Source organism: Notolabrus celidotus, chromosome 7, assembly GCF_009762535.1.
Source record: "Notolabrus celidotus isolate fNotCel1 chromosome 7, fNotCel1.pri, whole genome shotgun sequence".
NCBI classification, from domain to species: Eukaryota; Metazoa; Chordata; class Actinopteri; order Labriformes; family Labridae; genus Notolabrus; species Notolabrus celidotus.
The window spans coordinates 25,556,511-25,572,458 of NC_048278.1; the positions used below are offsets into that span (position 1 = coordinate 25,556,511).

Below are 15,948 nucleotides of genomic sequence, written 5' to 3' on the forward strand. Positions count from 1 at the left end.
AGAACTTTTGATTTTGATGGTTTGCAAATTCTTTTAACCTTTTATTTAATTGAAAACATTGCAAAATAAACACATAAAATGATCTGACAAGTCAGGAAATCATGGACGCTCCACCTGACTTGCTATCCGTGCCAAGCGGCAACCTCCGGTCCAAAAATGAGTACAATGTGGAAGTGCTAAAAACTGCAGTTCATCGAGAATCTGCTTGAGGCTGGCTCCGGAAGTACCGGAAACCACATTCGCACCAATTAAAAAAAGACGATCTTTACAGCAGAAATAAACATGCTTACAGCCTGGTACAAAAGACGAGTGTAGTCTGGTTAGCTCATTTCTCGATCGGCACACAATGTACAGGGGACAAATTTTTTTCTAACGCAGCAATTTCGAAGATATTGAGATTACGACTCTTCCAATGAGGGGCACAGCTGACATGATTGGCAGGTGGGAACATTGTAGCTGTTGGCTAGGAGGCTCAAAGCCCGCCTCTTTACGTTACAAGCGCTCAACAGCAGCAATATGGCTGCCGCCAATTGGCCTCAAAACAGTTTTTCAGAAACAGATGGGTGACGTCACGGATACTACGTCCATGTATTATACAGTCTATGTGCGCACTTCAAAAGCACATGGGTGCCCATAGCATGGTTAGCCTTTACTTATTGGAAGGCACTGATCCAGGTTTGCGGCACCATATAATGCATCCAGATAATGCCTTTCCAAGGAAGACCTTGCATATTTCAGTGAGACAATGTCAAACCACATTCTGTGTAACAGCAAGGCTAAAAACATTTGGTGCATTGTGAAACTAAAAAATACGACACAGGAGGCCCTGAACTGTTTAGCAGCTCAAATCCTATTTCAGGCAAGAATACACTTTCAGAACTCAGGAAACTGGTCTCCTCAGTCCCCAAGGGTGTTGTTAAGAGTAGGTGATGCAACACAATTGTAAACAGCCCCACCTTTTTTTTTTAAAGGTGTTATTGGCATCAAATTTGAAATGAGGAGATTTTAGTTTTATTTTTTTTTGTCTTTCAACTATTTCAGTCAAAAACAGTGTTTAAGTTATTTAGAAATAATCAAAATCTGTTTGTATTGACATTTGACGCAGCACCCCAACGTTTCTGAATTTTAGTTGTACATTATGTCTTAAGCAATGGATCTGTTAAAAGTTTTCAACATCTTCATGAATTCTTGAGTGGTATTGATTTTTTTTGTCATAAAACCATCAGCTCCTCATTAACTTTTACAATACAATAACTACCTTATGTCAGACACCATGCCGTGTGTAAAGACTTTGTCAAGGTGTGTCAAGGTTCAGTATTATGTTGTCAAAACATGTTTTTTTACTATGTGGGGAACCTGGTGAAGTTTACACTCTACATTCATGTGTGTGTTTGGGAATCATTTCAGTGCTGCAGTTGGCTGAGAGTGGCTGCATTAGGGTCATTGGTTTTACAGGGCTACAACTGTTAAACATGCACTTTTTTATTATTTAATAAACATGCAGTGGGTGAAACATCATTCTTGGCTGATACACAGGTTAAAAATGTGTTAAAGCAAAGGGAATGTTGCTAAGTAAGCCAAACAAAAGCAGAACCAAAAGTAATAAAAAAGGAGAATTTATGACACAGCATGAGAATTAAATAAAGTGATATACTGCTTATGTAAGGTTTTAAGTGTGAGTATAAAAAATGACAGACTCAGACTGCTTCGAAGCTCCCTCTGTCCCTCTGTATGGACCATTAGCAGGTTAAATAAAGAGTATCTAGTTACAGCATTTCAACTTAATTTAAATGTTCAGAATGATGTCACTAAGTTGGGGGTACAATAATTGAAAACAGTGAGAGTTATTGGATCAAGAATTGGGAAAAGTTGTAATTAAAAGACACTTGGGATAGGGGAAAAAATATTAACAATCCCAGCTAAGAATTAGTTTCTGTTTTATGAACCAAAGCAGCAGTCATCGATTTGTTTTCTGGCCTTAGGGGGAGCAGAACAACCTGTATAAAAAAAAGGCCCATTCTTATTACTCAGTGTTTGTACTCATCTGGATTCATATTTCTTTCCACCCAAGAAATTCAAGTCCAGAGTCCATCCATATTTAGCCCGTTTATGGCTCTATCAACTCCTGAGAAAAATTCTGGACCTAAGCTGTTAAACGCTCTAATATGTTTTTTTTTTTACATTAGCCCATTTTTCTCAGAAAGTCGCTGTCTTCTGTGAATCGAGACAGCAGTGATAAGAAAAAGCTTAAAGCAGTTAAACAAAAATAATGTTCTGAAAGAGGCTTGTAATTCTTGAGAAAATAGACCTTGGCAGCCGACAGTGTTAGTTTAAAATTTTGTCTGCTTAGGTTATTTGTCTTTAGGTGTGGTTAGCTGTTTAATCAGCTTTTATAGCTCGCTGCAGGATTTGATATGATTACAGGTATAGTTGTTTAAACATGCCATTAGTAGGCTGCTATAAACACATACTGTAAATAAGAAGTGGACATAGCCCCCATCAAGCATTCATTGGTTTGTTAATAACTGTCCCGAGGTTTTGACGCCCCAACTTGTTTTTGGAGCCAGAAGTGATTTCTCATGCGTAACTTTATCCTGAATTACAATACACGTGGCTATTTGCAAAAACATACCAACGTCTCTTTTATAGTTTATATACATTGGTTAAACTCTAGAAAGTTAACCACATGCTGTGTTGAGCTTAGCTTGAAATAACTTATTTGGTACATGAACTCTAGATTTTTTTTTTTCCTGGAAGTACAAAATCAGGTGAGAAGAATCACCATATTCCCATAGACTTCTATTCAATCAAGTCTTTTTGGAATCAGTGGAAAGTCCCCCTGCTAGCTAATGAAAGAAAACAGATTTATGTCCTTTGAAAAACTTTCGGACCTAGAGGCTGTGTCCACTTTCATCACTGATTGAGTCAAGCTGTTTTTATACCAAACAGTCAGAAAGACATACTTAAAGCTAGGGTTGGTAGTCATGGAAAACTAGCATGAATTTGAATGTAGCATGTCCTCAGGACTCTGTCTAACCCCTCCCCCCCTCCCCTCGGAGCTCCTCCAAAATGACGCCCTGCTCACATTCACGAGCACCGCTGTTTGCGACCATATGATCGTGACTGATTCAAAACCGGTCCTCAGCACATCGTTTGTGTTTTGCACTACGTCAACTCATGTCTCACTCAGCCGTAAGAAAACACCAAAACATTATCATAGTGAAAGTTAAAAACACAAACAAACATGGCTATTGGTAGTACTCACAACTGTCATGCTAGCATTATCCAGTTGTACTGATGACACGATATATGGAGAAAAGTTATAACACATATAATACTGTAACATCTCTACTGTTTGTTAAACGTGTTCATTGTAGATGTTCTTAATTCCTACAGTGTTAACAGTTAGTGAGGGCATCAGGAGAGGTGTAGCGTGTGCAGAGAGAGGAGAGACAAGAGGAGAAGTTTGTCATTCATTCAAACATTGATTGTTGCTTTGTTGGTTGGCGTGATCACGGTCGACAGTGACCGGTTATTAAAGCTCAACGTGTTCACGAATCGGCTCATCATCCCTACAGCATCCGGACGGATGCTACAATACATATACCTTTTCTGTAGGACTTACTAAACGTCATACATTTTTTTGCTTGTCAGAGCCCCCGTGGTGAGAGCTTTTTAGACTCTGATCCGGACTACAGTCCTGAGCAAAGTACCTCATCGGGTCAGAGGGGACAGGCCTGAGGTCGAGCGAGAGGGGCAGTCAGTAGAGGCAGGAGACGGGGAGTGCACGCCGGGGAAATGTACGCGCAGGAGGCGGGCAGTACGGCATGACGAGATTTGATTGGTTTCATAAATTGGACCCTAATGGTAGGGATTGGTTGGTGTTTTCCAAGGTTTACTCCGGCTGTAGATGGCAAAAATTTTTTTCGCTCTTTCTTAAAGAACAAATTATTTATTGATTGCCATCGGGACATAAAGATCATTTTAACCAGTATAACAAGAAGTGTATCTAAATCTGACGACCAACCCCAGGTTTAAAAAGAGGTAATTAGAAGAATAAAAGCATTGAAGCGAAAGAGTGGAATTTATTACGTCTCTTCCTAATGGTCAGTAGTATGGTAAGGATTACATTCTTATCACACTAGACTGTTCTTGAGAGTAGTTTTATTACACTGTATTTACAGGTGACAATAAAAACACAAGCAGTGGTGAAATATGATCATAGAGGTGCTGTCAGCACTATAGGCCTACATTCACTCATGTCTCCTTAGATAACACTTTGAATTGAATGCAGCAAAAGAAAACACTAGATTCAACAGAGTGTATGCTTCTTACTGGATTGATAAAAGTATAGAGTTTGTTATAGACATTGCCAACAAAGGACCATCTTCTTTGTCTTCATTCAGTTTGTGTGCTGCAAATGAGGGACTATTACGTGGACCAGAGTGACCTTTTATGGACTCACACAGCTGTGTATGGATTTAAGCGGTCTTCTCGTGGTTTAGATACCGTTCAGATTTTCACAGTCACTTCAAAGAAAATTGCTATGCACATTGTTTGCTTCCAAAATATGGCCTGACAGGCTTATATTTGTCATACCTCTATTTTGAAAGTAATGCCTGTAACCTGTACTTAAAATCTCCCGTATAACAGGCTTGTTTACATCAGTTGGAAGTCACCTCAGTGCTTTTACTGTATTAATAACATGAGTTCAAAATGAGTTACTGTGGTTGACATTAGTGTGTAATATAATTTTTTAAGCTCTAAACTGTTGTCTAATAAATCTATGCAGAAACGGACACAATTTAGCATCCCATGATTCCCCTCCTCCCATCCTGTCTGACCTCGCCAAAACACTGGTGCCTGAGTCAGAGGATTCAAAACCAGACTTATTTTCTTTGTCAGTCTTTTAATGTTGTTTTGTGTTGTTTGTTTGCCATGCCTGTGTGGTATCAAGGAAATGGACAAAATTACAACCCCCCCTTCCAGTCTCTGTGAGTGATGTAATGTTCGGGCTGCGCTGTGTCTTGCAGAAGTTAGCAAGCCAAGAAATGAATTGAATTCTAAACAAATCATGAAATATTCAATTTTATTGTTTTTTTTTTTTCCTACTTACTTTCGGCTTTAACAGCGTTTTTCCTAATGATGGAGCATCTTGCTTTTTATGTGATTTCCTTTGCATTTCTTTCATTGTTTGTACTTTTCATTTCTTTTTTTATGACCAAAGTTTTTATTAATTTTCACATTTTTACATCATAACACAATAACTGACAGAACACATCATCCATACAGGACAATCAACAATGACAACAAAGAAATCAATCTGACAAAAACAAAAGGGTTAAAATTACAAATAGACAGGTGACTATGTATATAAATAAAAATAATAACAATAATAGAATAACTAAATAAAAATAATAACAATACATAACTTAAAGAAAGGTAGAACGACTTTAGCATAAAATGGGTTGTCTCCTATTTACAGACTGTAGTACAAACATCAAGGGAGGCTGTAAGTCTACATAACCAAACTAAAACTAGACCAGCTTGTTACATTAAGATGGTCTGCAGGATGTTTACATTTTTTCATTCAGAATTCGTTGGGGTTGGTCAACCTAGAATATTAAATCAATAAAACAAAATTAAAAGGGTAGCTCTTAACTAGAGCTGGGCGATATTGAAATTCTGTTATCACGATAAAATATTTCATATCAGTCGATATCAATAATTATCGCGATAAATATCAAATAATTCTTTCATTTAAATTTAAAGGCAGATGTTTGGTCCTGACTGAAAGTTGAAGACGGTTTGATAGCTTTGAACATTTTTTATATTTATATCGAGAAAATGATATCACGATAGTTATCGTTCAAATTATCGCCCAGCCCTACTCTTAACACAATTAAGTTCTATAGTCCTGTGATAAGATCAATGTATCCTCCCCATCTGGCACTGTATAGGTCTAGCTGGTTTATCATCCTGTATGCAAGCTCTTTGTAGGCTCCAACTACACGTCACTGAGTAAACCATAGGCTAGATGGAGGGAGATCCACCGTTTTCCATTCCCTAACCAGGATCTTACGACCCAGCATGATGGCTGTGTGAATCCATCTTGTGTTGGTTTCAGGGGTCCCCTTTAAGGGTGTGTGATCCCCCAATATGTATAAGCTTGGTAGATATGGGATATCTTGCCCCACAACCAAAGTAATATTCTCATGAATTGCTGTCCACCATCTCTGGATCTTAGGGCTGGACCATAGCATGTGAATCAGGGTGCCTGGGGCCACCCCACATCTCCAACATATCGAGTCTTCCCTTAATCCCACCCTGTGTAGTTTTGCGGGGTGTACTTTTCATTTCTTAAAAAACTAGGACCTCACCCGCAAGAAACAAAAGAACAATACATTGAAGTGCTATATATAGAGTTGCTTCAGTACAAACTATTGTAAAAACTGTAACACACAATCTGCTTTATTGTTTTGTTTGTATCCCTTAGCTTCCTGTACTTCCACTTTGACAAATTGACTTAAAAAAAATTGTCAACAGGTGTTTGGTTTGCCTGTTGTGTCTTTGTGTGCCTTGGAATTGTAACAATATGAAAGAGAGCTACAGAAAGAGTTGCAGTGGATTTCAAACTGTTTGATATAAGCTACTGAGGCAAACGCTCTGCCCTTTGTGCTCTGCACAGGCAGAAATAGTCCAACACCTCTCACATGTTTGGGCTTTGGGCCTTACTGCAGGTTTAATCCATAGCATGTGTACACACACACACCGCTCAGACAGGCTGGGGTAGTAAGCAGCAAGAACAAGGCAAGGCAAACATCTCAATGAAACAAAGTTAAACAGTACTCATGCTGGATTGCTGCTCTGAAATTTTATCTTAACATATGTACAAAATTTAAAACAATACATTTTAGATGAGATTCAGTATCTGGGCATTTATAGCTTTTCCTACAGAGAAGATAAAGTGGGTTCTTTTCCAAAGTGGGGGAAATTAAATCCTATTATGTGGAACTAGTAGACTAGGCAACATACCATACTTCTTTAATATCCAGTCTTTACATTTTTAGGCCAACATCTTATACTCTGTTAGCATTTTTGAACAAATGTGATGGAGAGATGTTGAACGATCTTGGATCTTATGCTCATAGAGTGACAGCGTAACATTTCTAGCTTAATCTAGGGGGCGCTATGTGTTCAGGCCTGGATCCTTGACGTACGTGTAAAATTGGGTCAGATTGAAACATACATGACTGAGATAAAAGCTACTTCCTGTTAAGTGGGTGAACATGCAACTGAGGGCTTGCCACAGCCATGCCCTTTGAGTGTTGTACAAAATCCGAGTAGCTTTTCATCAGTCGGGTCAGGTCAGGGCAAAAAAAAAAACCCACCCATGTTTGGTAGTTAGTTCAAAATGGCAGACTTCCTGATGGCACTTCATCATGGCATTAAGAGACATTTTTTTAATTCCCAGGAAGCAGGATTTATGTACCAAATTTCACTTTTCTAGGCTAAACTGCCATCAGGTGCTGTACTTTTGAGAACTTGTTGCTATCAAGCCAATTTAAAGCACCCATTTATGGCTCAAACAAAACACGACATTTTTCACGTGACCCAAAGTATGCAAATTTCATGTTTTTGAGCATATTCAGACTCTGAAAATGGCAAATGTTCTGGTCCATTGATAACAAGAATTATTTTAGGAGCAATTGCAACAGGGGTTTGGCACCATTCGGTGCTCGGGCCCTAATAATCCTACGGATAACAATTAGGTCTTCACACCAGTTGGTGCTTGGCCCCTTGATATGTCTTATAATGGCTGTAAAATAACCATCAGTTGCAGCTCTACATTCCAGCCAGCTGCTGAGTGTGTTTGTAGTCATCACAGAAGTTCAGCAGTGTTGAGCTTTATCAGTGTTGTAGGGTAGCCTATCTTTTCCTATAGGGTCCCTTCAATCTGCCTCATCCAGTGACACTGCTCCTCAGTATACAGCTCAGAGCTCAAGTCTTAAAATACCCACGCTGCATTCTGTCATCGAGTCCCAGGGGAACTACTGTGGGTCAGAGATCCCACCACGGGGAATCTCTTCACTGTTTGGAAATAGATTTAGTTTGCTGTGTTTACTGATTTGCTGCAGTGTATTTGAGGTTTGACTTTCACAACACTTACTACACCCCCAAAAATCTCAATGTTGTTTTGATCAAGAGTAGGGTTACAAAATTCCATGAATTTGCAAAGTTGAAAACTTTCCATGGGAATTAATGGGAATTTATGGGAATAAACCAGGAATTTACTAAATTGAAGGTTGGCTCTTAATAGGGAACTTAAATACAGTTGGGGAAAATATATTTTAGCATAATCCTGACTAAAACAACCAGATTTCATGCAAGTACAGTTGAATATCTATGCTATTCCTCAATCACATGCACATAGCACACTGCTTACTGAAGGGCTATTGAGACCACGCCCCCTACATGCACTGTGCATTCCTCCATCACATGCACAGATGATTTCTAGAATCCTGCAGAGGCTAGGCTTGAGAAGCTTGAGGGAAGATGCTTTTTTATTTGCATGTTGAATGGGACTTTTTTGGAGGGAGAGCGGCTCTTTTCATTGAACATGTTGAATGGGACTTTTTGGGGATTGTATTTTTTTTTAATTTTGAATGGGTTGGGTCGGGGGATGAGTAATATTTAACTCAACATTCATGTTTTTGTTCTTTAATGAAAAAAATTGATTGTTCAATAAAATATTTAACACTTGATGAAGTTCTACTTACAAATAAATCTGTTTTAATTGTATTATTTTGGATGGATGTCTGCTTATAATAAAACAAATATTTATGCTTGGTTATGATACCTCTCCATTAAATTACCCTCAATTCCTAGTTAATTCCCATAATTCCCATGGAAAGTTTCAAATTTTGAATATTCCCCAAATTTACTGGAAATTTTCCACCCCTTTGCAACCCTAATCAAGAGATCAAGGAATTAAGATGATGCATTTATCATTCTACAACACAGTTTTACAATAAATGTAAGCTGTTGTCCAGTCATGTAGAAACCGTATACTGTATAAAACATGGATGCAGTTTCAGTGAGGTCACCCAATGGTTTCTGAAGAGGCACTTTGGAGCCATGTTGGAAATGCCAACTCAACCTGACCCTCAGTTAACCTAAGTGTACTTGAATACATGGATTTTATGGTATTAACCAAACTTGAAAAAGCCCTAAACATATCAGTTTAACTTCAATATAACGCTGTTTAAGTTAAGGAGGCACTTAAATAAGACACCAATTAAATGTAATTACTGTCACTTACCTGAAACAGCATCATACCACCATGCATCTTGAAAATGAAAGCATTGAATAACTCTAGCAATATGCTTAGATCTTTCTGTGGGTGTCAGTCATTTGGATTATACAATGGTGTCATCACATTGTTTCTTTTCTCTCTGCATGTGTAAGCTTTAAACACACAGATGATTACATAAAGCAGTCTGTTTGTATGTGTTTAGTGCTTGTGATACCTGCCCTCCGAACACACTAGGGTTTGATGTGCAACAGGATGTAGCAGACCATAGACAACAGGATGTTTGCAGTTGTTATCTTTATGTGATGCAGCAGACCGACCGCTCATGATGACTTGTTTTGTGTTACTATTTACATTGTTTGTTTCACTTTGAGCAAAATGAAGATTATTAAGCGGTGTGTTATTGTAATGTTTGTGGTTGGGTTGTTATTTTCTCTCTAAAGCTTGTTTCCCTGGCAGGTCTTGACTTAGAACAATAAAATCATACTAAGCATTTTGTCTTCTATTAAAAGTACTTCTTTTAATGTTTCTTTTATGTTTTCTGATTTCTTTCAGAGCTTGGCATGGCTCAGCGGAAGTTTGCCCAGTGCCTGGGAGAGTTTCAGTTCGAGTACATAGGGGATGCAAAGACAGATGATGAGAAATGTATCGGTAAGTGTGGGTTTGTCTCCTCACATGGTGGAAACAAACCACTAGTTTTGTTGCCACCGCACAGACAAGCGCTGTAAATGTTTGTTTATGGTACTCTCTCTACCAGCAAATTAAGAGCTGCTTTTGGTGTGCAACTGTTGTGGGAACAGCTGATCATCATCGTGTGTTTAAAGAGAGAGAGAGACATCGCAGTTATCACTGTGTTTTCTTTTTCTCCAGATGAGTCTTTGCAAGAGTTCTCCTCATTCCTCAAGAACCTAGAAGACCAAAGAGAGCTGATGGTGAGAACAACCAGTCAGAACCTGCTTGAGAGCAAGGGAAAATACCTGTGTGTGTCTGGCTGTCTGTGTGGTATATTTAATCAAATTATTTCTCTGTGTATGCCAGCACTGTGTGCATTTCCCCCAGCCTACACGTATTACTGCCCATATTAGGTAGTTGAATCTATTAGCGTCTAATTCTGTCATGCACCAGAGATCCGGCTGGCGCTCCTAATATGATTTTCTCCAACGTACAGAGCAGCCACAGCACCCAGTAATGCAGAGCAAAAACCAGTTCCCTGAGGGTGTACGAGTGCTGATAGTGTTCAAACAGTTCCTTCCCGTGTACCTGTCTAAGGGTCACTGTCACAACAACTGCCTGGGAGTGGCTGCAGAGAGGACAGGAGTGCGTATTCACATAATTACAACCAAGCTTTAAATACCAGAATAGACAGATTCACATGAGCTTCTACCAGAAACAAGGTCCTCCACATTACAGCTGGTTATGACACCCCACCATAAAACTAGCTTCTGCACAGGGCAGCCTTGTTAAAGTTGCGAGTGTATAAACCACACAAATCACACATCGGATATGGTGGAAGTAAAGGCATTATGAAAGGAGGACTGACTTTAAAGGTTGCAGTGGGTCATGAACTGCTCCAAGGAAGTGCTAAAAGTGTTCCAAGATGTATGATTTTATCCTAAGATTTATTTGTAGTGTGTAATAAAGCTCCCTATTTGAAGACATTTTTAAAAGTTATGCTGTAGGCGTGATAACCAGGGTTTGTTTGGGAAAATACTTTTAAAAGAAATCCAACTAAGACATAACAGGGATGCACAATTTAGTGTTCTATAAACAGCCATTGTCTTGTAATGTCTGCCCGAAGTGTCTGAGGTTTGGGAGTGGGCCCGTCTCTAGCAGCGGACTGAGATGACTGTTTTAGTGTTGGGCTCAGACAGTAATGATAAACACTCTGCTGGGCTCAGATCAGCACTGCTCAGCATTGTGGAATGACATCACACTGCAAAGTAAGGAAAAGTAGGACGGGCATGCAAGCTCAGACGTGTCCCGCAGCAGAAGCACTGGAGGAATGAGGAAAAAATACAATGACTTTATGAATGCATTATAGGCAAAGAGGGAGATACTTTTAGAGCGGGAGTTGCGTAATTCCAGTTATGCAACTCAGTATATCAAGGCCAGTGGGGCATCAATCATAAGGCAGCACCCCTAGAGGCTAAGACACTGTATACAGCTGCCACTCTTCACTGGAGTCAGCATACTTAAGACTGAAAATGTTGTAACATATCAAAAGTCAGCAGGGTTTGTCACTGTGTTGAGCAATAGTTAAGGCTTTATTTTGGCTGTTGTGTCTATCCAGATGAGAAACATCACAGAAACTTTGATGAAGCCTCTGGAAAAGTTCAGAAAAGAGCAACTTGGTACAGTAAGGGTAATGTATGATGCTTCGTTTCTTCTTCTATTACTTAGCTAATCTGTTCCCAAGCTTGGTATACCCTCATGATTGTAAAATATTCCATAATTTTTCACTTTAACGCTAATTACATATGATTCATCTCATTCCATTGCCCCCAAGAATGACCTAGTGTCTAATTCTCCTCGTGTGTTTCTGCACTTTCCTCTGTACCTCCCTCAGGCGGAAAGAAAGAAGTACGAGAAGGAAACAGAGAAGTACTACAGCTCTCTGGAAAAGCTTCTCAATATGTCAGCAAAGAAGAAAGAGCCACAGCTACAAGAGGTATTTATCCCGGCCTGAACTCTCCGACTGATATGAAACACGTTGTTTCATGTTTTCAGAACGAGAGAGAAGTAGACGAAAAAAAGGGTATCTTGTTTGGTTTGAGAATCCCTGTTTTTGGTTTATGTCTGCGTGCCAAAGGGGGGGGGGGGGGGCCTCACTGTAAAGCCTGTTGGACTGTCTGAGTTTCCACTGACGTGCCTCGCATCAACAGTTTTCCTGGCTTGTTTGGAAAGGAAATGTGTACTCACTTTAGCTGCACTTCCAAGGTTAGAACTGGTTGTAGTAGTTTTTTGGGAATTACCAACACTACAGCGCTGTGGCAGGAACATTAGAACTGATGGAGGATATTGTAATCTCTTCCTAAACTGTTTCTATCTTTGCCATACTGCCATGTAAGGCTCCTCCATATGTTGTATACACCAACCAAGGAGAACACTTGAAGCTGTTGACACTCCTACTGCAGACGGTTTTTAATATATGACAGAAGAAAACTTGCTCTGAGTCCTATTGAGCCTGGAAAGAACGTCACAGACTTTATAAAACTGCTTCAGGTGTAAAGTCAGCTTGTGAACTTTAATCTCATACATTATAAAATGATAAACATTGTTCAGTGATTGACATTTAATAGGCTATGGTTTCATGTAGGGATTTTCCTTTCGGAGGACAGTGTACAACATCTTGCACTTAAACATGCTTTACATGTATTTAAAGCAGCCTACATTTTACTCTCACAACAAGTCCCCTGTGGTACATGCTGTATATACATGATGTAGTCTTTAGTATAAACAATGATGAGCTTTTCTGAGTGTAAATATCCCCCTGGTTGCTCTGCCCCCTTCCAAAGTCCAAACTAAGGTATGCAGATAACTGAAAAATGATTGGCAACTCTAAATTGACTATGGCTGTTTTCGAAACTGCCTGCTATACTAGCAGTACTTACTGATTCGGCCAAAATTCTGTATGTAATAAGTAGTATGTGAAGAGATCAAAATCTGCAGTTTGCCAAAACTCCCCGGATGTCTACTGATTCGGGAAAATGTTACAGTATGCATCGGACCAGTCTGCCTCGCGTACAGTTTCCCACAATGCACAGCGCTCATTCCACTTTTTCTTTTCTCTTCTTTTTTTGACGGGGGAACTCAGTTTTTAGGTGCTGTGAAAGTTATTGAATTCCATATAAACAACTTCTTAACTTTTTAAATCATAAATGGATGCTAAAGAAGCAGTTTCGCTATCAGTTTGGCCGTTGTTTACTGCCGCTTTTTCCGAAAACGGAATTCAGTGACGTCTGGCCCAGCGTACTGCAACACAGATCGAACAGAACAGTCATACTGCATACTGAATTCAAACGCAGTATGTAGTAGGCAGTACTACTGTTTACTAGATTAGTAGGTAGTATGTAACAGGCCGTTTTGAAAACAGCCTATGTGTACGTTTAAGCGTGTCATTTGTCCAAACATGGCATTAAAGGTGAGGCAGGACAAGGAAGGTTTATTTGTATTGAACAAACCCAAAATAGAGGCACTTCAGAATACTTCATTCTACAACTTTACTCAGCGCTTTTGAATTACACATCTGACCTAGAAAAAACTTCCAGACAGCTCAGTTGACAAGTCAAAAGTAATATGCACTTCTTGTCACGCAACTTCAAAAATTCAGCCCGTGCAGCACTATCAACCTACAGGTGTGAGTTTTGGTAAACCCTCAAAAAAGCCTCTTGGACCCACATGCTAAACCCAAAAAGAAGTCGGCCAGCTTTAAAAAAAAAATAATTAAGTTCTACTCTTGGGCATCCTCGCCCCCAACGGACAGGACAGCTGAAGAGAGACAGGAAATGTGGGGAGCAGAGAGCGCAGAAGGACATGCAAACGGAACCTCTGCGACGAGGGCTATAGCCTCTGTACATGGGGCGTGCTTAGACCGCTAGGCCAACGGCGCCCCAGTCGGCCATTTTTGCTTCTGGGTGAGAAACTCCATGTTTCTGCCTCCAATTAAAACGTGTCAAAGCTGGCTACGATAATGTCTCTGATCCTGAACACAGCCTGAACGGTACATATGAACCACCGAACCTTAGACTGACACAATTATAACTAACTATCAAACCTGTATGAAGCTCAATCACAGATCAAAAGCATGTGGATATTAGGGATGGGCATTTCAAGCCAAAATACTATTCAATAATCATTGGCATCTATTTGACACACTGTAGCTGCAGCTGAAAAGGAAAATGACAACACCTCAGTGCTTTTGAATTACACATCTGACCTAGAAAAAACTTCCAGACAGCTCAGTTGACAAGTCAAAAGTAATACGCACTTTGAGTTTGAGCCACCACCTACGAGCTAAGCATACAGGTGCAGCTGATCAGACTGATGTCAGCGGGTAATGGTATCGCAAAAACCACTAGAGCTATATTTAAGAGTGTGCGAATCACCACAAACTTTTACATTCCGTTGCATTCGTTTCATTCTCAAATCAAGACAAAACTTTAAAAACTTTTTTTATTTGCAAAATAACAGTATTTTTAACATGCAGTTAAAAATGTGTTAAATTGTGTTAAACTATTGAAATGTAGCAATCAATTGTATTTCCAAAGGATTTACAATTAGATTGAATCAATATATTTAAAGTAAACATGCACCAAGCTCACATTATACATATTTCACAAATAGTCCCAAATGCAACTAAAGAAAAGGTGCAAAAAAGGGTAGTAAATAATGCAGCATCACCCTGTTGTGGTTCCTTCTTGAGGTGCTAACGTCTGTGCTTTTCTTTTTTTTTAATAATATCATACTGTTGTCATAAATGGCAGCTTACACTCCAGATCACTCCCTTGAAATTAAGTAAATAATAGTAAGGGGTCTAAATATCTAGCAGTGAATCAAGAGGATTTATGAAAAAGTGAGTTTTTTAAAGGTAAATCAGGCCCAACTAGTAATACATACTCAATCTGTTACCCCATCTTCTTTAGCTTGTTCAGTTCAAATCTATCAAAAAAAGTTGCAAAACTGTTCATTAAAAAAAACAGAAGTTGAAAGATCAAGGTGACAGGTTATTGAATTTATTGTAAGTCTACTACTGCTGCTTCTTAAGAGAGATCCTCTCTCTGTTACACATAACGTGGTCTTCTTCAGTTTCTTCCTTTGGTTGCGGCATTGTTTCTAAGCCGTACAGTTGGTATAGCTTTTGTGATACAAACATGTTATTTGCGACTGTATGTTAACTTAATGTGAGAACCATCTGTATTTTATGAATCACTTACTAAACAGAGCATCCCTCTTTCTAGGTTGCAATGCTATAACATAAAAACCTCAAATTGCACTGCATTATAATGTTTCTCCCCGGCTTCAATAACTCTGTCCATCTCTATAATCATCCTGGTGTGTGTTCTCCCCCTCTACAGGCAGATGGCCAGGTGGAAACCATGAGGCAGCACTTTCAGGAGGAGTCACTGGACTATGTTTGCAAACTGCAGGAGATCCAAGAGAGGAAGAAGTTTGAGTGTGTGGAGCCGGTGAGTGAGTGACCTCAGCGGCATGTCAACACTGAGAGGGTTTATGTTTCACTTTTATGAAAGCAAAAAGCGATACAATATGAGTCAGGTAGGGTTTAGTTTCGGTCTTACATTTAAATGACTAAACAGTCCTATCACACTTGACAGTTTGGTAACTGCTGTGGGTTTCTGAGTTCTGTTTCACTTGCATGCGAGTCTGAGTGTCTGAGATTAGATCAGATTTAATTAACATCTCTTATCTGTGTCACCCTGGGTTATGATCTTTTCAGATGCTGGCCTTCTTTCAGACCGTCTTCACCTTTTATCATCAGGGCTTTGAGCTTGCCAAGGACTTCGACCATTATAAAAGAGCACTGCAGATCAACATACAGAATGTAAGGAGTATTGATTTTCTATTATTTCTATATTTGTAAAAGAGAGATTAATCTGACCATTGGAACTGTCGCTTGT

At 39.3% G+C, this 15,948-nt stretch overlaps 1 protein-coding gene across 3 annotated transcripts in view; it reads left to right on the top strand.

Annotated features, from left to right (window-relative positions):
- The window catches only part of arhgap10 (Rho GTPase activating protein 10), a 66,359-nt gene that overhangs the window by 13,521 nt on the left and 36,890 nt on the right, over window positions 1–15,948 (top strand). For all 3 annotated transcript variants that reach the window (XM_034688351.1, XM_034688352.1, XM_034688353.1), the window contains exons 2-7: window positions 9,869–9,964; window positions 10,184–10,245; window positions 11,604–11,675; window positions 11,880–11,981; window positions 15,388–15,498; window positions 15,768–15,872. In XM_034688351.1, the coding sequence (XP_034544242.1) occupies window positions 9,869–9,964; window positions 10,184–10,245; window positions 11,604–11,675; window positions 11,880–11,981; window positions 15,388–15,498; window positions 15,768–15,872 (548 nt within the window). The remainder of the gene's footprint in view (window positions 1–9,868; window positions 9,965–10,183; window positions 10,246–11,603; window positions 11,676–11,879; window positions 11,982–15,387; window positions 15,499–15,767; window positions 15,873–15,948) is intronic.